We start from the raw sequence: 25273 nt of genomic DNA, 5'->3' as shown, positions 1-25273 counted from the left end.
AGGGGTTGCAAGCACTTTGGACAACAGGTTTAAAATTCAAAATGACTGTGGCAAGTTGAATTGGTTTGAATTCAACAAGATGAAATTCAATAAAGACAAGTGCAAAGTACTTCACTTGAGGAAGGAAAAAAATGAAATGCATGACTACAAAATGGGGAATAATTGTCTAGATGGTAGTACTACTGAAAAGGATCTCAAGGTTATTATGGGCCACAAACTGAATACGAATCATCAGTGTGATGCAAAAAAGGCTTACATGATTCTGGGGTATATTAATTGGAGTGTGGTTTATAAGACACAGGAGTTAACTGTCCTGCTCTACTTGGCACTGATGAGACCCCGGTTCTAGACACCACAATTTAGGAAAGACAGGGACAAACTGGAAAGAATCCAGAGGACAGCAACAAAAATTATAGAAAGGTTTAGAAAAATCTCACCTGCGAGGAAAGGTTGAAAAAAAGTGGGCATGTTTAGTCTTGAGAAAAGAAGACCAAGGGGCGACCTGATAACAGTCTTCCAATATGTTAAGGGCTGTTATAAAGAGGATGGTGATCAACTGTTCTCCATGTCCACTGAAAGTAGGACAGGAAGTAATGGGCTTAATCTGCAGCAAGGAGATTTAGGTTAGATATTAGGAAAAACTTTCTAACCATAGGGGCAGTTAAGCTCTGCAATAGGCTTCCATGGGAGGTCATGAATTCCCCATCATTTGAAGCTTTTAAAAAAAGTTGGACAAACACCTGTCAGGGATGCTCTAGGTTTACATGGTCCTTCCACAGCACAAGTGGCTGGACTTGATGACTTCTCAAGTTCTCTTCCAGCCCTACATTTCTATGATTAGAATCCAGATGGCTGCTTGAGACACTTGTATTATATAAAAAGCAACGAGTCCCGTGGCACCTTAAAGACTAACAGAAGTATTGGAGCATAAGCTTGCATCTGACGAAGTGGGTATTCACCCATGAAAGCTTATGCTCCAATACATCTGTTAGTCTATAAGGTGCCATAGGACTCGTTACTTTTTACAGATCCAGACTAACACAGCTACCCCTCTGATACTTGTATCATATAGACTCAGATTTCTGCAGAATTTTGAATTATAGGTGGCACAGATAGCGCCACCTCTATTTATGGTAGTCCAACATTTTTATTTATCTCTTCAGTCTTATCTGAAAAAGAAGATACGGCACATCAGAATGGGTGAACGGATAGCATTTTCATTTCTGGAACACAAGGATGTGGGTTATGGTTTCCCACAGTAGAATTTGGGCTTACATGGCATGCTGTCACTGCAAAACTAAAAGGATATTGCTCTGTTAGAGGTGCTGCCTTTGATGAAACATTAAACTGAAGTCCCTTCTATCTATCTCTTGTGGTTGTTTAAGTAGATATTGAAGATGGAATGGAATTTAGCAGGGGATAACTCCTGTGTTTTGGTCAGTACTCTCAGTATAAAATGAGAATCAGCTTGGAAACATGCAAACTCATACATCTGGGAATAAAATAATCCAAAACACAAATATTCAATGACAGGGAAAAATATGAAAAGTAGAAATGCCAAGTAGAGACTTAAGGGTTATAGAGCACAGCACATTACTTTTAAACATGAGTTTACAAGGAAATATTGCAGCAAAAAGTTAATGAAAGTTTGAGCTACATCTGTAGAGGAGTCATATCACGGAACAGGGAAGTAATATTCCTTTTAACCATATACCTCCTCTGAACACCTGAAACAATATGTTCAATGTGGGCACTTCATTATCTAAAAAGATAGTGACAAACTAGAATGAGTTCAGACAAAAAAAAAAAAGCAACAAAAATAATCATGTGGTTAGCATTGAGTTACCAGAAAACTAAGATGCAAATAAGGTAAATATCTGCATACAACTCACTCTGAACATTTGAAAGATGTAAACACAAAAGGGGAACAGGAATTTCTTAGCATAATAAAAAAAGCTTTCAAAACAATAGAATGAAATTATGTGAAGAGTTTCCAAAAAAGTGAGATCTTCTGGTTGTGGAATAGTCTCGTAAGTGTAAGGGTGGTAAATATTACTTGGCACATTTAAGACTAGACTGCAAAAACATTTACTAACATACAATAGACTCAAAAGAAGAGGGATTATACATGATTTAATAGGTCATTTTGAATTTCTAGATTCAATTATTCTAACTGAATGCTACTTTAACCTCATGAACTATTGATGAAGTTTAAAATTAGCAAACCAAAGAAAACTGAATATCCATGAAAAGGGGAAAATAATGTCCATTTGCTATTTCAATATTTATTTTTCTCTCATATTTTTCTTGTAAATATTTATATATAGTCAAATTAATTTCTGGTGTAGCTCTGCTAAGTCAATGGACTTACATGATGGAAGAATCTGGCTCATGAAATGTAAAGTATTTTGTTTTCTAGCTCTATTTGTAGCAGCAAACAAACATGATGCATTTTTCTCTTACATGGGAATTATTCAAGAATCTGGTGCTGGGGTAAGATTTCTATAACAACAGAAGATTTCTATAATATATTCATGGTTACAATTATGTTTTATAAGATTTTATTAAATTTATATCTTTCAGTGTTGCTCTAATTTATTTTATGAAGTAAATTTAAACATTTTAAGATAAATACTAATTTTCATTAAACTTCACATTGGGTTTTTGATGAAGAACAAATGAACTATAGTTTGTTCATATGACTTTATCCATTCTATACATTTCCATTTCCCTTCCCTCCCAAAGAAAATGTGTCTCAGTTTAAAATTACAGAGCACGCACATAAAGACTTCTCTTTTTGAACATCGTCTAATTCTAATCCTTCACATTCTCCATTCTGTTGGCTTGAATTTCTGTCTTGATTCATCAAAGATGGTCTAAAACTGACATACGCGTGTCTTCTTCCATATCGTCTCCCTGTAATGGTCTGATATCCTCCGGCTGGTTTGGGCCAGGCAGGTTTGCCAGCTTCTTGACCCATTGCTGCAAAAGACAAAACAGGAAAAATTGAACAAATTATATAAGAGGGACGGGAAAACAAAAATCCATTCTCCCTTTTCCCCTTACAGTTTGATTTGTTTGAGCAGGGAATCATTCTCCACTATAAATTTCCCATTTTTCCTCTTTAAAGTGTTGAAGTGTGCTGGCGAGAAAATTTAAAAAAAAGATCTATATATAATCAAGTAACACTACCAGCTTAAATTTTAGTTCTTTTGATGCTAATAGCATATAAAAGTATACGTGAATCAGACTTTTCTCCTTATTTTAAATAATATTTAGTGATTAGAGCCTATCAGGATAAAAAGACAGACTCTGTAGTAAATAAAGGCTTAAAAGCAAACACTGGGCCAAACTCATCCCTAATGTAACTCAACTGAAATCAGGAATTAGTTTGACACAGTAAATTTTGCTCTATTCCTAATCTGTATCATTCCTCATCCCTTTCATATCTCCGAGTGACATGAATACCTCAATCTGGAACACTCAGCACTGTAAAATTAGGGTTTAGTTATTTGATAAACCATCCAAAGCACAACTATGAACTACGTATTTTTCTGAATAATCTATGCAAATGCTTCGCTGAAAGAACAGTCTATTTTTATTAAATGTGGACTACAAAAAAAAAAAAGTGTTCTGAAGTTACAGTAGTCCACCAAGCAAAAGAAAAGTGTACTGACACTTTATATAAACTTAGCATTTTGTCAGAAAGGCATAATATATGCTACAAAAACATGATTAAGAAAAGAGTTAAGAACAACTGTAGCTCACATCCAGTATTTCTTAAGTGCTGATTTAAGAATTGCTGCCTCAAAGAAAATGTTTTACTTGTATGAGCCAGGTAAGGCAACAACTGTAAAAGGGCAGAACTAAACATTGCACAATCCACCAGTGTGAGGTCAACAGATTATATCTAAAATTCAGATCTTCACTACAAACACTTTCTGGTTTATGTAATTAGGCTTTTTCCTTATATATGCAAAAATTTACAAATAAAGAACACAGAACACTTGATTGCTCTTCCTTAAATGACATGCATTGGTGCTAACGGGTCTGACATTTGATATATCACAAACTTAAGTACCTTTGAAAATAAACCCAACAGAAACAACACAAAAGGCAGCTGGCTCCAGTTAAGTCTCTCTCCAGTGGGGGAAAACATTGGTAGTCAGACCACATCTTCTAGAATAAACATTCCAGGTCACAAGGGGTAGTGATGGATTCTTTACCTTAGGTAACTTCATTAAGCGTAGCCAGGCAAAGTAATAACCCATGTGGGATCCTATTACGGTAAAAAGATCCAGGCTAAATAGATCCGCCTGACTTTACCAAGAAAATACAGCCAAAAGTATACGAAAACTTAAATAGGAAAAAAATACTGATACACTAGCTACTACAAAAGTTTCTGGTGAAATGATAATTCCAGTTGCAGTCTGCCTGATATAAAGTGCTCATGTTGCATAATTTCTCCAATTAAAAGTCCAATATTTCAGAGGTTCAGCAGCTTTCTTTGGAGTTACATATAAGTAATTTTTTCAGTCAATAAGCCATCTTTAACTTTGCTGGATATTCAATTAACACGTTAGCTTTTGTAACCTTGAATGCCATTGAAATGCAGATGGGGCAAGGACAAGAGGGAGTTTAGTTTCTCTGAGAGCCCACATTTATAGACAGCAAATATTTTTGGAGTTCAAATGGAAGTTCTATTTTTCCCAGCTCTTACAAGTATTCTTTCTTTAAGAACCATGCTCAGTTCAGTGGAGACAAACAAGATAAAGTTGTTTGTTTAGACATATACCACTGACCAGAGGGTTTCCTCATGTACACTCAAGCACTTTTTCCACTACCAAAGTTAGTACCAAAATACATTAACTGTCAGGAATGGTGCAGCTGCACAGGTGGTAACAGCATAAATATTAAGAGTAGATAGGGTGCTGGTGTTTTTGTCTCTCATAAAAACCTACACCACTGCTGAAGCATGTATTAATTATGCCAACAGACACACCAAAGGAGGCAATTTTTTGTTCCAAGCAGGATGAAGCCAGAGCCTGCCCTTAGAAAAAGATGTAGAGAGAAAAAAAAAAGGATTTTTTTTTTCCTGGAGCTTCTCTCAACTAAGATATCACCCTTTAAAAACTTCGACTGAAGAAATGGATGGAGAAGGACTTCTTATTTCAAACTAAGGGCTACAGCTTCCAGTAGAAGCCATTTGGGCTGCAGGTATGTCAATATTCTCAAAGAAAAGTGTAAATGCCTGTAACTGTCGTGATTTTAAAGTGTAATCTGGATACTAGAAGTTTTTCTGTGGAAAACAATGGTTATATTGTTTTCAGTATTAAAAGGTGAATCTGGAGAATTTCTGGCGGGTGAAAACAAAGAAAGATACGTGCAAGATAAACATTAATGGAATAATTTTACTAGGTCTTAGGAACACAGTTACAAAGCATCTATAAAGCAACTTAAAGGAGAACCAGGTCATGCCTCAATTACAGACTGGTAAATATAAGATATTATTCATGTTGAAGGGTTAAAAATCAATGTGCACTTTATATGGATTGTGCCAGCTGTTTTTGAGACCCAAAGTCCAGAGTTAGGTCAAGCAACCAGAGGCCTAACAAATAGTGATTAGCTAAGAGAAAGCTGGGGTAAACAAGATAACATGCCTTTACTAAGATATGCTTGGTCAGTAGAAATGCCAGATGTTGAAGCGGTAACTGAATAATTATGTTTCATCTAATGTTTCAGATTGAACAAAGGATCCCTGTTCCTACTGTGTCAGTCTCTCCTGTAGGGAACGTTCTTCCCACAGATCCAACCTTGAGTTTATGAAAATTGGCACGTCGGTATAAGATATGGCATCCTTCCACCTCTCTTCTCAGGGACCAAATGCCTGCCTTAAGACATAAAGGGGACAATCTTTATTGTCACATACTTTCACTGTTTCTTTGCTTTAACCCCTAGGAATGTACCTGTTGGACAATCAGAGGAGTTGTTCCATTCCTATGGACCCCAAATCAAGATTCAATATATATATTTTATACTAATAACATTTTATCAAAGTATTAATTAAATGTTAACTTGCTAACTTAAGACCATGGGCGGAGACATTACGCAACCTTTTAACCATTGGCTAATGTGCTATCTTGTTTTGCTGCAAAACCTATCCCGGGGTGTGGAACTGCCCACCCCGCCACTTTCCCCCGCCCAGGGAAAATCTATATATTCTATTGTAATCAATTGATTGACAGTGTCTCTGAGGCTAATAAGCCAGGAAACACTCTGTCAGCACTGTGTGTAATAAACTCCTATGCTTGGCCTCTACACGTTGTGGATTTATGTCCTTCAATGTCAAGTTGGAAAACACAAATTTGGAAGATACTGGGTGATTCTCTCTCAATTTAAGGACTTCTCTTGTGCTTGAACTTCATCACTAAGAAAAGGCACTATGAGTTTGAATCTTGTTACTTATGCTTTTTCTGAGAAGTTATTTAAAGCAAATAGCAGCTTAAATAAACTATTTAAATAAGGAATCATTTTATTATTTATGCTTCATTACTGAAGATATGGAGAGCCATTACGGGTGACCTATTCTCATTTTGGAGCAGTATTTTAACTTACATGTGCATTTAACGTATAGATTACATGCACATCAAGTTTCATGAGGTTTACAGGAATTCCTGAAGGTTGAGAGAAAAGACTTTCACGATCACATTTTCCCCCTTTTATTTTTCAGAGTTGGAGTCACTTTAGCACTCAAGAAAGGTATTAACATCAATAGTAATGGAAGCTGAGGTCCTCTATTTATCCCATGATGTACAGCACGGACAGTGGGAGAGCAAACTTCCCTATACTACTCCACCAACATGTCTGAATTCTGCTCTGTGATAGGCCTCTTCTAAGGATTAGAGATTAGTGCCGTTTCCTTACCCACTCAATTCTTGGCTTCTCTTGCTAAGAAAGATGCCAGACGTGTTGGCACTTTTGTTACTAAGAACTGTATTTAGCTAATGAACTCATTCACATGAATCAGCTTTAGAAGATAAGAGCCTTCAAGTAATTATTGACCTCAGAACGAAGATTTTATATAATGTATACGCACAACAAATTTTTTATAGTGGATTCTCTGTATCGCATTGGCTCTTTTTGGCATAGAATCATGTTGCAAGCCCCTATCTAGTTTACTGTCCACTACATTATCTAGATCCTTTTCAGCATTCCAACTACCTCTTGCTCACTGAATCTGTGTTTTTGAATATGTTTTAGAACCATTATACTTCCCCACCACCACAGCCACATGAACCATTCAAACATAAAACGATCCCTCCTGGTCATGTTGCCAATATACCGAAGTGCTGAGCAAGTACCTTAGCTAAGTATAGCACCACACATCTGTCTGTGGAAGCCATCACTATAGAAAAACAATTCAACAGTTTAAAGACAGGAACATTTACACAGAAGATTAAGGCCTAATATATATTAAAAAAAAAAAATCTTCTCTTGTAGGTGCCAGATTCATTTGACTTTTCAAACCTCTGGCCAAGTGATATGCAGTTCCAACAGCATCTAACTTTGGGCCCTCTTTTGTTTCCACCCTTCTTCCCACTTTCTTGGGAAAGCAACCCAATTCCCAAAGCACTGCCTGAGTCTGCCAGTGAGCCACTAACCATAGTGTAGCTCTGGAGCAACAGCAAAGAAGATAAATCATCATCTATTACGTTTCAAATTACAAAAGCCTTTTAGCTATTTACAACTGTGCTGTGGTTGCCTGAATAGCTAAGACATTTTATAGCTACAAACAGCATCTTATCATCACTGGTGTCAATACAGCACCACATCCAATAACAAAGTGTCTGGCCCAAGTTTCAGCAATAGCAGAAATGTCTTACTGCCACAGACTTTGACTGAGATTACTTAAGCATTGCCCAAAAAGCAATTAGTTTGCTTTTCCTCCATCTATACACAGCCTATGATGTGATGATTAGACACATAGGGGGCTTGCATGCAGAGTACGTTTAATATCGGGAAAAAGGAAGTTAGCATACAGAAATTAATTTTTAAATTTTCCATTTATGTTGACACCGTGCCTTTTCTATTCTCCCACTGATACAAGAGATTTTTGAACTGCTCTACTCTGGTTACTGAATACAGTATTAAGAACATTGCCCCGCCACCATTAGCTTAAGCAAGGGAAATATAGAAATAAAATTAAATTAGTAAAAACTGGAGTTGCAGCAGTAGATCTTAACATCAAGATGCATAAAGAAAGTATAAAGGAAATAAGAATTGTTTATAGTCATAAGTATTTAACAATTTATAACAGCAGTTTCAAGTAGTTATAGCTAGGAACAGTAAAAATGGCAATCTGAGGTAGTCACAGTCAGAAACACTAAGATGGCGGCCTTGGAGCAATTTAGCCTACGGTAAGCATGCAGCCTGGGATTAAAGGCAGGTCACTCCAAAACCTGAAGGGAGGGGTCAATCAGGCAAGGCACAAGTTCTCAACTAGGTCTTTCTTTGATTGACAGACACCTAGCAGCTATGATTGGTTTATAAGAACAAACCAATCAGAGAGGGCTTAAAGATGATTGGAGAATAGGTATGCTAATAATAAGGATTAAAGGACTAACCAATCAGAATAGGCAAAAATTGTATGTAAAGCAGAGAGCTAACAGACTTGAATCAGCAGAAGGAAGAGACCAGAGGTGGAAGGTGGAAAAGTAGAAGAAGAAAGCTGCAGATCAAAAGGAAGAGTGAAATCACTAAAGAGAGTAGAAGAGGATTAGGTTTTTGTGACAGAACAGAAGAACTCCTGGCAGAGCAGAGGGAAGAGAAGCCTGTGGAAAATAAGCAGGACAGCCATAGTATAAAAAATAAAATAGAAATAAGGTTCATAGGAATGTATGCTGGGAATAATAAAATTGGCTGTATCTGCATGTTTGTTGCTATGTATAAAGTTAAGTCTTTAATTAAAACTGATGGCAGCATCCTACACGATTGATCACGGAAAGTAGAACATACCACTTCCGTGCCATTGCAATATTGGGTACTTTAATGCGCATACTTGTGCTAACTGGATTTATGTTTTGGTTTCTCAATATATCCTTTCAACATTTATTGTATTGAAGAATATTAATACATTAAATAAAGGATATTTTGTTTTTGAAGATTACTGCCTAATTCTCAATCTGTGTCCTCCCAAGGGTAAAGAGTTACTTTTCTGGGGAGTTTCCTTAAGGGCTGTCATAAACAGATGGTTAAGGGTTAATGTCTCTTTTACCTGTAAAGGGTTAAGATGCTCAGTGAACCTGGCTGACACCTGACCAGAGGACCAATGGGGGAATAAGATACTTTCAAATCTTGTTGGAGGGAAGTCTTTGTGCTGTTTGTTTTGTTCGTTGTTCGCTCTTGGGGCTAAGAGGGACCAGATGTACACCCAGGTTTTCTCCAATGTTTCTGAATCAGTCTCTTATGTTTCAAAATAGTAATAGCCTGGAAAGGCGGATTAGTCTTATGTTTGTTTTCTTAACTTGTAAATGTGTTTGCTGTAACTTTGAATCTTAGGCTAAGGGGTGGGGGAGGTCCCTCTGGGCTATATGAATCTGAATACCCTGTAAAACATTTTCCATCCTGATTTTATAGAGATTATTTTTACCTTTTCTTTCTTTAATTAAAAGCTTTCTTTTTTAAGAACCTGATTGATTTTTTCCCCTTGTTTTAAGACCCAAGGGGATTGGGTCTGAACTCACCAGGGATTGGTGGGGGGGAAGGTTAATTCCTCTTTGTTTTAAGATCCAAAGAGTTTGGATCAGTCTAGCCTCTCAGGGTAACCCAGGGAGGGAAGGCTAATTTCTCCTTGTGTTCAGATCCAAGGGGTTTGGGTCTTAGGTTCCCCAGGGAAGGTTTTGGGGGAACAGGAAGTGTGCCAAACACTATATTTTTGGCTGGTGGCAGCGTACCAAATTTAAGCTGGTAATTAAGCTTAAAAGTGATCATGCAGGTCCCCACTTTTTGGACGCTAAAGTTCAAAGTGGGGAAAAAACCTTGACAAGGGCACAGGAGAAACCCTGGCAACTCCTCTAGGCCAGACCATATCCTTTCACCTACCAAAATAGATAACTCACTTACTGAAATAGGCAAGCCATTGTGGGGGTGACACTACTTCTGTATGCTTACTTGTGTCAGTGCAACTCAGCAGAGCCCTGCCATAAGAGTCTTTAAGTAGAGAAATCATGTACTAACACCTCCTCCTGCCTCCTCAGTCCATCTGAGGAATTGTTTATTTGTCCAAAAAGACTATATAGTTTGATGTCAATCACATATTATCTTCACTTATTATCTTTCCAGGCATTTTCACAACTTGCCGAGTCCACTTGGGCAACCAAGACAACTTAGTGTTAAATAGATATGGTTCATGTATTCAGTCACTCGTTTTACTCAATCCACTCACCTCTAGTCATAGCCCCAAAAATCCTTTCAAACACTTGCATCAAAAGCATTTCATGCATTCCCAGGCCCGCCGATAGCAATTCCGGAACCCAGGGCAGAACAGTCAAAGGGCCCCCAGTCCGCCTGACATTTGGGCAGTGCTGCACGCGTGTTGGTTGGTGCCCAGTGAGCTTCCAGGTGCGCTGCTGGGAGAATTCTTCTGGCATGGCCAGGGCTTCCACATGCCCGGCTGCCTTCATTACCACTGGTACCACCCCATGCGCACCTTGGAGCCCTGCCAGAGGTGACTAGTGTGAGACACACAAAGGGGTACACCAGCTAAGGAGGTGGACATGTGACACCCCCGCATGACCTCCAACATGACTCTGCCTCGCCCCCAGCCCAAGGCCTCAATGCTCTCCCTGTCCCCTCCTTCTCATCCCATGTTACCTGAACGGGGGGGGGGGAGGCTTTTTTGTGTATGCATTTTTAATTGAATTCCAATTTTCATCCAAACAGAGCTTGACACACAAATCATAAGTAAAAAAATTAATTAAATAAGAAATGTATCCTTCATCATTTTCTAATATAATACAAAAATAAAATTTAAGACTGAATAAATATATGTTAAGCTCTATAACTGCTTAAGTCAATTTGTAAAGATATAGTGCATTCCTTTTAATTATTAAAACCCACCAAATTTAGCATAAATGCTAGAATTAGTAGCATTTAGTGTCAAGACTAGAGTTAGTTTCAAATCAACATGCTTTAATGGTCACCACCAACGAAATAACTAAAAAGTACAAATGTAAAGCAAAGATTAAAAGTAATGATTTGAATCAAGGTCTTCTGTTCTGTTTGATTTGATTTAAATCAATCCACACCCTGGCTGAGATCTTGAAAATCTGGTTTTATATTCCCAGCACTTCCTCCAATCCTGTTTTTAAACATCAATTAAGTTTCCTCCACTTCCTTTGAAAGATTATTACACAGTCCAAATGATCTTGAGCTCTGGACATTTTTCCAGATACTCTGCTTAAGTTTTCCCTTACTTAATTTCATCCCAACATATCTAGTTTCATCCCCTTAAATCGTTCTAAATAAATCCTCTCCTTTCTTGGTATATATATTCTCTCCTCTGACCTGCTATTTTTAGCTATGACTAAACCAAGAAACATTTAGTAATTTTAATCTTTCCAGCCACTTTAAGTCATTTTCGTTGCCATTTCCCTTGACTCCCTCCCATATAGCTTTAGCTTGATAATATGGATGATTCCAGAACAGAATGCAGTATTTCAAGTGAAAGCTCAGACCTTTATAGAGCTGGACTATCACATCCTTCCTCTGTGACATGAGTGTCTATACAGCTCAAAACTGCACTGGTCTTTTTGGCTGCTATAGAGTATTGTAAAGTTAGCTAAACTGCTGTCAGCTATCAAACCTATGTCACTTTTTCAAACGTCTGTTCCACTAACTATTTTGATCTACAATATTTTACAATTATTCAAACTATAATTTCATTTTTTCCCATTACCTGCCATATTTCCAGCCACTCTAAGGCTTGGTCTACACTAGCAACTTATGTCAACAAAATATTTTAACAACAGCACATGAATTTTTGAATTTAGTTAAACGTTCACATTTTTTAAAATCAGGTTTGTTTTTGTTAAAATTGTTTTTAACTAAAATTGCTGAATGAAATATTTAAAAAAATTAAATCGACTATGTCAGCCAAGTCAACATGAAAAACTTAAAATATTGGCTTCTGCGGCTAACTCAGTTGTCTTCACGTTCATTTTCCTGTTTGTTCATAATATGGAAAAGAAAAAACAAGCTTTCCTGCTTTCTCAGGTCCCAAACAATCTCTCAGTTTGGAATGAATTAGTCCAAAGGAAGAAAATATTCTTTCTACACTTGCAAAAGAAGCTACTGCTGTTAAAAGTGATAATCACTTCAACAGTCTCTGAATCGAAGTGCTTAAGTGACTTCCACCAGTTTACTGGTGTGACTTTCTTTAAAACATCATCAGCAAACATTTATTTCTTGAATGGTTCTTATTCCCAAACTGGGTCTCTTTTATGGTCGGCTGCCATTATAGGTTTTCCCTTCTGTGGTTACACTCCCATTTTTTGATGATTCCCCATTGACAACTGTTTTTTGAGATCTGCGAATTAGCCAATTCTTAATCCATTTAGGTATATTTTATTGATATTGTGCAGTGCTAATTTCTGAAACCAGAATATTATGTGGTATAAGTCAAACGCCTTATAAAAACTGAAGTATATTACAGCTATGCAGTAACTTTTACCAATCAAGTTTGTAATCTCTAAGAATGACAACAGATGTGTTTTACAAGACTCACTTTCCCTAACACTATTACACAAAGAATTACTGTTAACCTAGGATGAAGAGATGAACAGAATGAAAAATCCAGAATTATGGATCACAAGAGAAATGGACTGTTAAGCTCATCTTCATGTTATCATCCCCTATGAAATTCAACTAGTTGACAACATAGGATCTTTCATCCTTAGGTAGATCGTTTCTGCAGACTAAGAACTTATCACAGAGTTCACAGCCTTCCAAGGCCCATGTGGCTTAGAAGGCATCAGAAATAATGTGCTGGATTGAGCTCCATTTGTCATTTGAAGACAGACTAAAAGTATGCAAGCTACCAGCTAAAGATCAAACCGTAAATTATAAAGCACAACGGCAGGGTACTACGTTTCCTCTGAATCATTTATACTTTGTTGATCTGCTTCACTGTTGACCACTCACCCTTCTGCTCAGTTGTTTGCCCACCATAAGCCTTGGTGCACCATAGGCAGTAGTTAAGGAAGCAGCCACAGCAATGCTCTAAAACAGAGTCCTCTGCAAAAATAGCTGAGTAGGGTTCTGATCCTGCAAACACTTACACAAATGCGTAACATTAAGCAATAGAAAAGTTAACGAAAATTTTAATGTGCTTAGTGTTACAAACATACAAAAAGTGTTTTCAGGACTGCAGCCTAGCATTGTACAATACTAACCAGTTTTCCTATGGGAGCTTTTATGTAAAATGTATTGCTGCTGGTGATTAAGAAAATAACCCAAAATGAATCAATTTCTGGGAAAACCAAAAATGAGGAGAAAATACACTTGAGCAGACAAAGAGAAGAAAGAGCACAGAGAAGAACTGTAACAGATGCAGAAATGGAGAAAAATGAACAGTGGTAATGAAAAGGCAAAAACAACAGCGGTGGTCTCAACATTAGTTCCCCAAGTTTCTCTCCTTCCCAAAAATTATATCAATATAACCGAAGAGAACTACCTAAATGAATACTTTTGAGACATTTTAACAATCTTAGATTATAACAATTTAGCCACTTCTATTGAGTGCTAAAGTTTTTGGTAAATTGTATTTGTCATATTTTGGGCAATTTTTTGGAGAAGTTATTAAAACACTGCCTCATAACTCCAAATAAAAGTTCTAGGACACGTCACTTAGGGCTTGTCTACATCAGAAAGTTGCAGCGCTGGTGAGGGAGTTACAGCGCTGCAACTTAGGAGGTGTACACATCTGCAGGGCACCACCAGCGCTGCAACTCCCTGTTTGCAGCGCTGGCCATACTCCCGTTTTGTCTCGGGTGTAGAGGATCCAGCGCTGGTGATCCAGCGCTGGTAATCAAGTATAGACACTTACCAGCGCTTTTCTTGACCTCCGTGGAATAAGCAGGTATCCCAGCATACCTGAGGAAGCCTCTGGTAATCAAGCTGGTCTCCTTCCCCAGCTTGCTCTCGCGTTCCCCGAACCCCGAGCAAGCAGGTCTCCTTCCCTGCGGTTTGCAGGGTGGTTCGGGGAACGCGAGAGCAAACCGCGGCGAAGCTGGTCTCCTTTCCCGGTTTGCTCTCTCGTTCCCCGAACCCCCGATCAAGCAGGTCTCCTTCCCTGCGGTTTGCAGGGGGGTTCGGGGAACGCGAGAGCAAACCGCGGCGAAGCTGGTCTCCTTCCCCGGTTTGCTCTCGCGTTCCCCGAACCCCACTTGAAGCCACCCAACAGCGCTGCAGTGTGGCCATATCTAACACCACTTGCAGCGCTGGTTGCTGTAAGTGTGGCCACTCTGCAGCGCTGGCCCTATACAGCTGTACTAATACAGCTGTAACAACCAGCGCTGCAAAATTTTAGATGTAGACATGGCCTTAGTCTTCAAGTTCCTTAAACTGCCTGTGCAGTAAACTAGTAACTGATACTTAATGTTATTGTTTCTTTCCAGAAGATATATTTGAAAGCATGAAAGAATGAATGAAATAACTCTATACTGATTCAAATCTACGTTATTTCAGTTTTGCTGGCCAGGGCTCAAACTGATGGGGAGATTATTCCACACCTCACTGCTCTCAGATGAAAAAAAGGAAAAATATTGAGAAAAAGGAGCAAATAAATACTTTAGAGTGGTGAAGAGACCTACCACTGCACCCTAATGTGGCCATTCCCAAATCAAGTACTTGTTGTGACAAAAGTTCTTTAAGTTAGTTGTGATTGATGTTAGTGTCAAAGGGTATGTCTACACTACAGGATTGTATAAAGTCGAGTGCATGCGGCCACACTAAGCACATTAATTCGGCGGTGTGGGTCCATGTACCGAGGCTAGCGTCGATTTCCGGAGCTTTGCACCGTGGGTAGCTATCCCATAGCTATCCCATGGTTCCCGCAGTCTCCCTCGCCCACTGGAATTCTGAGTTGAGATCCCAATGCAAAAACAGTGTCGCGAATGATTCTGGGTAAACATCGTCACTCAATCCTTCCTCCGTGAAAGCAACGGCAGACAATCATTTCGCACCCTTTTTCCCTGGATTCCTCTGGCAGACGCCATAGCATGGCCACCATGGAGCCTGTTTTGCCTTTTGTATACCCTGAAACACCCGGGAAAATGTTACTGACCCTTCAGGCACTGGGAGCTCAGCCAAGAATGCAAATGCTTTTCAGAGACTGCGGGGACTGTGGGATAGCTGGAGTCCTCAGTACCCCCTCCTTCCCTCCATGAGCGTCCATTTGATTCTTTGGCTTTCCGTTATGCTTGTCACACAGCACTGTGCTGTGGCCTCTGTCTATCATAGCCTGGAGATTTTTTCAAATGCTTTGTCATTTCATCTTCTGTAACAGAGCTCAGATAGAACAGATTTGTCTCCCCATACAGCGATCAGATCCAGTATCTCCCGTATGGTCCATGCTGGAGCTCTTTTTGGATTTGGGACTGCATTGTCACCCGTGCTGATCAAAGCTCCATGCTGGGCAAACGAAATGAAATTCAAAAGTTCACGGGGCTTTTCCTGTCTACTTGGCCAATGCATCCGAGTTCAGATTGCTTTCCAGAGTGGTGACAATGGTGCACTGTGGGATACTGCCCGGAGGCCAATACCGTTGATTTGCGGCCACACTAACCCTAATCCGACATGGCAATACTGATTTCAGCACTACTCCTCTCGTCGGGGAGGAGTACAGAAATTAGTTTAAAGAGCCCTTTATATCGATATAAAGGGCTTCGTTGTGTGGAAGAGTGCAGGGTTAAATCGGTTTAATGCTGCTAAATTCAGTTTAAATGTGTAGTGTAGACCAGGCCTAAGTTTACAGATTTTACACTATGTGCACTGGTAGACTCTTTGCTCTAGGACAGTTAACCTTCCTAGTTAAGACATTCCATCATCCTTAGCCACCTGGGATTTACCTAAAGCAGTGGGAGGACCATGCTGTAGGAAAATATTTAAAATGTACTTAAGGTATTTGATTTTTATTAGCTGTAAGTTACTTTCAATAGTCTCAAGAGTATTATGCTTTGTGGCAACTCAAAACTGTTTTGTAGGTTACTTGAGAAACGTACATTGGTTGTTTCCATAAGCAGTGTTAGTTCAGATACCAAGATGTTAACAAATGGGGGTGCTTCAGGGATTTATTCTTAGGCCTTAATTATTTTTTTCTTCTTGCCAACCTTTTATTTCAGCTATATTTGCCCAGGCTGAAAACAGCCTGTAGTCTTATTTTAATAAGCTGGCAGCCGACTCTCCACTGAGTTGACTTTAAATTAAATGAAAACCATGATTTTTGGTTCACCTCCCAGATGGGGGTTGGTCCTGCTTTGAGCAGGGGGTTGGACTAGATGACCTCCTAAGGTCCCTTCCAACCCTGATATATACAGAAAGTGACTGCTTCATTAATAATTGAAACAGCAGATGGTGATGTCTTATAGCAATTGACCAATTTAAGCATCAGGAATCCTGCCTTTCAGCAAGCCAGTATTTCCTTTATAATAGATCAAAGTTCAGAAGCACTGTACAGATAATTTAATAAGTGTGAAATACTTTGTGAAGAAGCAGGTTGTTCAGAAATACCTGGTCCATTCTGGACTATGGGGATTATTTTATATTTAAAATTATTTGGTGTGCTAATGCATACTTAGAAAATATTTAACCCAGTGAGTTTTGACATTGTGAACTTCAAGCACACAGAATCACAGAAATAATAGCAATGTAGGACTGGAAGGGCCCTTAATAGGTCCTCTAATACAGTCTCCTATACCCAAGGCAGGACTAAATATTTGCTACACCATCCCTAACAGATGTTTGTCTAACTTGTTCTTAAAAACCTTCAAAGATATAGAGGTGGTGGAATCTCTAGGTAACTTATTCCAGTGCTTACCTACCCTTACTGTTAGGAAGTTTCTCCTAATGTCTAACCTAAATCTCCATTGCTGCAATTTAAGCACATTATTTTTTGTAATTTCTCAGTGGTCAAGGAGAATAATTTATCACCCTTCTCTTTATCATAACCTTTCACATACTTGAAGACATATGTACCCCCTCAGTCTTCACTTCCCCAGACTAAACAAACCCAATTTTTTAAATCTTTCCTCATAGGTCATGTTTTCTAGTCCTTTAATCAAGTCTGTTGCTCTCCTCTGGACTTTCTCCAATTTGTCCACATCTTTCCCACAGTGTGGTGCCCAGAACTGGACACAATACTCCAGTTGAGATCTTTTCAGTGTTGAGCAGAGTGAAAGAATTACTTCTTGTGCCTTGCCTATAACACTCCTGCTAATACATAAAAAAAATAAAATAAAATAAAATTCATTTGTGGGTTTTTTGCAACATTTTTACAGTGATAACTCATATTTAGCTTGTGATCATCTACAACCCCCACATCTTTTTCTGCAGTATTTCTTCCTAGGCAGTCATTTCCCATTTGGTATTTGTGCAATTGATTAGTCCTTCCTAAGTGGAGTGCTTTGCATTTGTCGTTATTGAATTTCATCCTATTTATTTCAGACCACACTTCCAGTTTGTTAAAATATTTTTTAACTGTAATCCTGTCCTCCAAAGCAACTGCAAGGCCTCCCAATTTAGTATCATCCACAAACTTTGTAAGTCTGCAGAAGATACATGACTGGGTCCTCTATAATCAACTTCGTCAGCTAAGTCACTCCAAACTATACAGTATACCAGATCGCATACGTGTATTCGTAACTTGGCATTAGCATGTTTATACTCACTTATCAGACATAGACAGCAAGTGGCTACTTGCTCCACCCAGTCTATCAACTTTGAAATACCCAGAGTCAACAATTACTTTAGGAGATGGCTATGTAAGGCTGAATCTTCAAACTAGGATAATCTACCTACTCTATTAGAACAAGCCCCAAGCTACATACTCTATTAGAAACTTTTTCTCTTTTATCATTGCTAATGTAAATTATCACTCCATACTTGTGAATGCAGACTACTATTTAAATAGAATCCAGCACTATACTGTTTATATGGTAATGTAACTGAAATATGCTGCTGTAATTCGGCAACTGTCCTTTTGATACTTGTCCCATCAAAACAACCTAAATGAGCAAAAAGTTATTTTTTTAAAAATACACATAAAAATGGGTAACGATACTTTTTAAAATAGAGCATTGTGCAAATTCATTTCTCCTCAGAACATCTGAGTGCATATAAATATCTGCAGGTATTTACACCCATCTCTTCCTGAATTCCAAGGAGGGGGGAACAATACAAACAGTGAAACATTTAAAATGTTAACAACCTTCTTTTACTTAGATTAGAGCTAAATTTTAGCATTCATCTGCAGATTCAAGGAGTTGTGCCTTCCCCTACAATCAGTGTTTGTGTGTGGATTTTGTCCCATAAAAATAATTCTAAACTGTTATAAGAATGAGAATAAAAGATCTTAAGCATCTATAACCACAGAAACACAGAGAAAGCTAACCTTTTCAAGAAGTTGTTAATCCAGGTTATCAAGAAAAGTTATCAAGCAGCTGAAAAGTAAGAAGGAACATTAATATTTTAATCAGGATTTATATATGTTTGCTTTCAATTAATACTATGCTATAATCAGATATATCACGTCTCCGTTCAAAGCATCGGGAATTACCCCATGGAATTCAAGGGGAGCAGGTGGTGGCACTGTGTGAAAATTTCTGAGATGTAATTAAAGGTGTTTATACCTGGAGCTTTTCCATATACACACTTGTCATGAAAGAAACTTGTTCATTTTTAATAACTTTCAGAACATAGTACTACCAATTTTTTTAAAGTACTGAAAAAAATTAAAATGGGGGGGAAGATTACCCTAGGATTACTCAAGATCAATGTTGTTTTTTCTGTAAGCAATGCATCCCTGTGTTAAAGTATAATTAAAAATATTAATTTTTAAAAATTTTTCTCAAATATTTATCTACATGACTGTTCTAGCTTTGTCACGTTTGGTACCATCCTGTTCATGGGAGAAAGGGCTTTCCAATGATACCCAACTTGACTCATTTTCCATGATACTGTATTACCAAAATTTCCATCAACCCGAGAGCTTGGAGCAGCACGTCCCCTGTCATGCCACAGAGGGCGATACCATTGAAATTACGATTCTGTAGATTTTTATTAGTCAAATGACACCTCCCTTACCTTTCTATCACTAACCTGACCACAGAATGAGATTTTACTGTGTTGTGCTTTCACATTGCATAGGCAAAAGTGGAAGAAGTGGAGAATCCAACTCCAGCATTCCAGAGTGATGGCACAGATAAGAGGAGGGAGGTGGTAAGTGCTGCGTTAGCATAAACTAATTTTCTGCTTGTGGCCACCACTCCCCTCTCCTGAGTGTATTCAGCATGAGCTTTGCAGTGCAATGCACTGATGTGGGTGTGGAGAGCTGAGCGGGAGATAACTTGATCTTTCGCTGCCTACCTAAAAGCACCAGACACAAGTAGTATGCTCAATCTCAAGGGAAGGGAACTCTCTTCTGTTGCTATATGGTATTCTGTTCTTGAATATTTAAGCTTCCATATAAAGCTACCAGTGGGATGGTTCCTGCAATGGAAAATAGGGAAGACCCCCTAGGTTCAGAGGAGGCCCATGGGCCCATGGGAAGGCAGTCAGGGATTCTCTCAGACTACATTTGCTAAATTGTTCAATAACTGTTTCACTGATGTGATGTCATCCCTGTCTTGTGCTAACTCCACTTGCTTCTCATTCATTTCAGGGTCTAGTTCAAAAGTATCCTGCATGGTTTTTAAAACTCTGTTGGTTTTGCTCCAAATGAACATGTAGACTTCGACTGTGAAATCTTTGTTACCTCCTCTGATAAATTTTTGAATGGGATTAGATGATGGGGTTGCCTGTGGTAGAAGGGTACTGAAGTAAATGTTGCAGGAGGGGTTAAAATCTGTGGTAGGAAAGCAGTGAGATTAATGTAATCTTGATGTAATTAATGATATTGAGCATAAACGCTCAGCTCATATAACTTGATTCTATCACATTTCTAGAGTATTTATCTTGGATTATGTTATACATTCTAGAGATGTAATGCTATCATGTTTATAAGGGTATCAATCAGATATTGGAGCATTTTCATATTTGACTTTATTTTTTTAAGTTTTTTGTTATTTGGTACTAATAATCTCTTTTGGTCAAAAGGGAGTTTCACTTCCGAAGAAGTGGAATAGGAAATGTGTTAGTGTAATCTGGTAGGAAATTTGATTACAGGGATATTTTTTTCTAAAAGTGTAAATAAGGGGAACTTTGTATTACAATAGTAAATCTCCTTTGTCTGAAAGAAAAAAGTTTTAATCTTTTCTGGACAAACCATATCAAGGAAAACGTAGTTCCTGTCCATTAGCAAGGAAGTAAGTCTTCTCTACTTTTACACTTCAGCTTCTTTTATTTTGTGCTAATAAAAGTATAATAGTGGACTTTTTTGGGGAGAAGTACTTCAACAAGGAAATATTCTTTCCCATCCCACTGGAAAGCATTTAATGGCCAAACTCTGAATTTTGAGCCTTACTCAGAGCCCAGTGAAATCTATGAGAATCTTTCTATTGACTTCAGTGGCCTCTGGATTGGGCCTTGTATATTTCTGGAGAAGATGCAGAAGAAATATTGCAACTTGTTAGTAAACTAGCTGAAAACAAAAAACAATATAGTCTTGGTTAGACTGTAGAAAATGTAGCACTAAAAATTACATTGTGATAATTGGCAGTGGCAAGCAGTGAATGCAGCTTCTTTATTGTGGACATAAAACACTTAGCCTCAAATTATATGAAGCATTTAGATTGTCTACTGAATACTATTATTATTTTATTATTGTAGTGCCTATAAGCCTCAGTCATGGATCAGAACCCAGTTGAGATAGGTGCTATATAAACACAGAACAAAATCCCCCCTAAAAGCTTACAATTGAAGTAATAAGACGAGTAAACAGATAGATGCAGACAGATGGGAGAATACAAAGAATGGACGAGACAATTGTTGCCTAACTATTGTCAATTTTTTTTGTAGGGATCATAGAAAAGGAGCGATTTGACAGAGGATAATGCAGATTTTTATGGAGAGCGCCTCCCAAGAATGAGGGGCACCATGTGAGAAAGTTCAAAGGTGCTTGTTTGAAAATGTAACAAGTGGGCTAAGGAGGCTGGCATCATGGGCTACCATATTGACAGTGAATGAGATGTGACAGGTAGGACGAGGATAGGCTGTGAACGGCATTTGAAGTGAAGACCAGCAGCATATATTTGATGTGATAGAGAAGGATGAGCTAGGATTGGGATGCAAAGACATGACCAAAGCAATGGGCTAGGAAAATGATCTTTGTAACTGCAGGCTGATTGATGTGAGTAGGGCAAGACTGCATTTGCCAAGGTCAGAGAAAAAGAAGTTGCAGAAATTAAGATGATGAGAGCCTGGGTCAGAGTTCTACCTGGGTAGAGGGATAGGAAAGGTTGAATTTTGGAGATATTATGCAGTAAGAATCTGCAAGATATATACATTGCTTGGATTTGAGGACTAGAAAGAAGTCCAAGTTGAAGATGGTGCTCAGGTTATAGGACTGAGTGATAGGCAGGATGGATTATTTGTAGTGATGGAGAATGGAGTTATCGGGATGAGAGGTGGGGAGAGAGGCTTGGGGAAGGGAAAGACTGAGAGCTCAGTTTCAACCTTGTTGAGCTTAATCTAACAGGTAAACATCCATGAGGGAGATGTGAAGGAATAAGGATGATATTTTAGTTGGGACAGGAGACAGGTCTAGAGGAGAGTGGTATATCTGAGAGTCATCAGCATAAAGATGGCGGTTGAATGTTTGTTTGCAGATAAGATTACCTAGAGATAAGATGCAGAGGGAAAAAGGGATCAACAGAGCCCCAAGGAACTCCCATAGAAGGCTGGAGGGGGAATGAGGAAAGTACCTCCCAAAGACACTTTGAAGGAATAATTAGAGAAATAGGAGGAGAATAAGGAAGGGACAGAGCACAGAAGCCTAGGGAAAACACGATTTCAAGAAGAAGAGCATTGTGAATGGTGTCAAAAGAGAATGAAGATGGAGTACTGGTTCTGAGCTTTGGCTAGCGAGAGGTCATTAGAGACCAGGAAAAGGTGGAAGCTGGATTGGAGAGAGTCTAGGATGGAACTGGAGGACAGAAACTCCATACAGCTTTTGTAGACAAAGAGTTCAATGAGCTTGGAGTAGGGGCAGTTGGAGAATCAAGTGAAGTCAAGGGTAGGGTTGTTGCAATGGGAGACACTAACACATGCTTGTCTGTGATGGGGAAAAGCCCAGAGGAGAATGAGAGGTTAAAAGAAAAGCAAGGGATGGGATGAGAGTCTGTGCAAGGGAAATGTGGTGGGATGGGCTCACTGTGGGAAGTGGAGAGGTTACAGGAAAGATGTTGAGGTGCCGCATCTCTGACAGGAGGAGAGACTTGTCCGGGAGAGGAAGGAAGGTCATGTATTTTGCCAATTTTCTCTTGAAATAAATCAATGAGATCTTGTACGGAGAGAAGAGGGGAGATTTTCAGGAGTGCCAAAAGATGGTGAAAAGGCACTGAGATTGCAGGAGTGAGATTCAATTAAGTTGGAGAAGTTGACAGAACTGAATAGGAGAGAATGAATTTACAGTGGAAGAATTCAGTCTGTTCAGAGGATTTACTCCAGAGAGAAACTGGAGCATGAGAACAGGAGTGGAGGAAGTGAATGTTGCAGGTGAGCGAGGGCTTGGGGGTTGGCAGAGTGGATCTTGCAATGGGAAGGAGGGACAGAGAGTCAAGGGTGGAGGAGAGTGAAATGTGGAGAGAATCAACGACAATAGCAATGAAATAAAGGGAAGAGGGGAAGGGAGGAGAGGGCTCAGAGCAGATGAGAAATCAGTGCTGATAGATTGGGAGTTATGAGAAGACTCAGTGACAGGGCCTGGATGTGTGTATGGGGGGAAGGGCTGATGGCTTATGTTGAAAGAGACCAGGTGATTGTTGGGGTGTGGAATTCATCAACAGGATCAGAAAGTGTGAGTGCTTGGTGAAGACCAAGTCAAGTGAACGTTCCTTTTGGTGAGTGGGAGAAATGATCCAGAGCTGCAGGTTGAATGGAGAGGTGTGAGGAGTTAGATGGATGGTAGATGTCAGCAAGGCTGATGGAAAGGGAATAGTAGAGTCAGATGCAGTGCTGTTCAGAAGACGAGAAAGAGTGGGAGGAGGGAGGCATTGGAAGCAGCAGGAATGGGAGAGGAGAAGGCCAACACCTCCCAGTGTCTGAGCCATGGTAGTGAATTTAAAAGGAGAAGAGGCCTTTGCGAGAAGAGGCCTTTGCAAGAAGTGACAGAGACCGTGGCAGATGAAGGGATCCAGGTCTCTGTGAAAGCTAGGAGCTGGAGCTAATGAGATATGAAGAAGTCATGGATAGTTGTCATCTTTTTAGAGATGGAGTGAGTGTTCCAGAGACAGCAAGACAAAAGAAGAGGGGGATGAACATAGGCGACAGTACTGGTAATCTCGATATTTCCCCTCCCATGACTGATTCATTTGACAGTAATGCACCCTTTATCAAAGTGAACTGCAAAAGAATTGAACATTTGCACCACTGTAAATTTGTCCTAAAAGAAGCACCAATTCAGAGACTTTCAACACATCTTTAATGGCTCTGGGAAGAGGACGGCATACACAAATTTTCAGCTTCAGTGTATTTTTTTTAAATGTGTTGCTTTCTAAAAGCTGCTATAATCAATGATTTTACAGTAAATGCAAAAGCATTCTGTACTTATAAAGCAAAATTACTCAGATTAGAAAATGAAACATTTTAGACTGAGCCTGTTTTATTATTTAGGAAAAGGAAGGCGATTAAATAATTGAAATACTAAAAGCTTTCAGAAGTAACAATTGTGCATATACAATAATTATGATATCTAAATATAGACAAGTTTTCTTCATCAGAAAACCAATCTACATCTTCTAGTTCAAAAAAACTAAAAAGGAAGAAAAAACGTAGTGTGGGTTGCACAGCAGTCACCACAGAAGAGTTGTGCATTTTGCTAATATGAGGGTAGCCATGAGAGCTCTCAATCATTGGCTAAGCCTTGGGTGATTTGCTCCCTACGCCAATTCTGTCAGAAGAATTCTTTTATAGACAAAAGATTAAAACTAAACTAATAAAGTGTACTAAACTAGTCATTCCTTATGGGTTGCTTTGCAACTGAAAGGTATATTTTTACCTAAATAGGGACTGAAATTGATGGATGTGCTTTCTGTCTGAAAAAAAAAATCAGACTCCTGCATGTAAAATGATGTGTTTTTAACTGTCCTCTCTCTGTTCCCTATCATTCCTTTGTCTGTTAAACAACATGCAACGTGAATGTAATTTTGATCATAAGCTCTTTGGATAAGGGACTGTGTCTTTTTTAAATCTAGACAACACCATATAGAGTGATGATGCTATATAATATTTATTAATATACTCAACTAACACTCAGGAGACCTGGATTCTACTCCTGGCTCTGTCACTGACCTCTTTTGTGACCTTGGACAAGTCACTTCACCGTTCTGTGCCCGTTTCCACTCCGCCTCCTGTCCTGTCTGTCTTGTCTATTTAGACTATAAGCTCTTTGGGGTAGGAATTGTCTCCCACTACATGTTTGTACAGTGCCTAACATAATAGGCCCTTATCACCGTTGAAGCCTCTAGGTACTACCACATTAATAGGGCCCTACCAAATTCATGACCATGAAAAATGCATCACGGACTATGAAATCTGCCCCCTCCCCCCACGAAATCTGGTCTTTTGTGTGCTTTTACCCTACAATATACAGATTTCACAGGGGAGATCAGCATTTCTCAAATTGGGGTCCTGACCAAAAAAAAGGGTATTGTGAGGGGTCACAAAGTTATTTTAGGGGGGTTGCGGTATTGCCACCCTTACTTCTGTGCCACCTTCAGAGCTGGGCAGCTGGAGAGCGGCGGCTGTTGGCCAAGGGTCCAGCTCTGCCTGGAAGTAGCAGCGCAGAAGTAAGGGTGGCAATACCACACCATGCCACTCTTAGGCCTGGTCTACACTGGGG

General features: G+C 39.0%; 1 protein-coding gene across 15 annotated transcripts in view; it reads right to left on the bottom strand.

Moving 5' to 3' along the window:
• The window catches only part of PJA2 (praja ring finger ubiquitin ligase 2), a 78225-nt gene that overhangs the window by 37141 nt on the left and 15811 nt on the right, over positions 1-25273 (bottom strand). For 8 of the 15 annotated variants that reach the window (XR_004000828.1, XM_030565695.1, XM_030565698.1 and 5 more), the window contains one exon: positions 2782-2982. Coding sequence is in view for 14 of the 15 variants with exons in the window: in XM_030565692.1 (XP_030421552.1) it covers positions 2782-2982 (201 nt within the window). In the remaining variant the exon portion in view is untranslated. Of the gene's footprint in view, positions 1-2781; positions 2983-4081; positions 4256-5660; positions 5761-18667; positions 18717-25273 lie in introns of those variants that run through there. The other 7 variants (XM_030565697.1, XM_030565696.1, XM_030565694.1 and 4 more) reach the window with 5 other exon arrangements.

The sequence above is a fragment of the Gopherus evgoodei genome, chromosome 6 (assembly GCF_007399415.2).
Source record: "Gopherus evgoodei ecotype Sinaloan lineage chromosome 6, rGopEvg1_v1.p, whole genome shotgun sequence".
Taxonomy (NCBI): Eukaryota; Metazoa; Chordata; order Testudines; family Testudinidae; genus Gopherus; species Gopherus evgoodei.
This window is presented reverse-complemented; position numbering and strand designations above follow the sequence as displayed.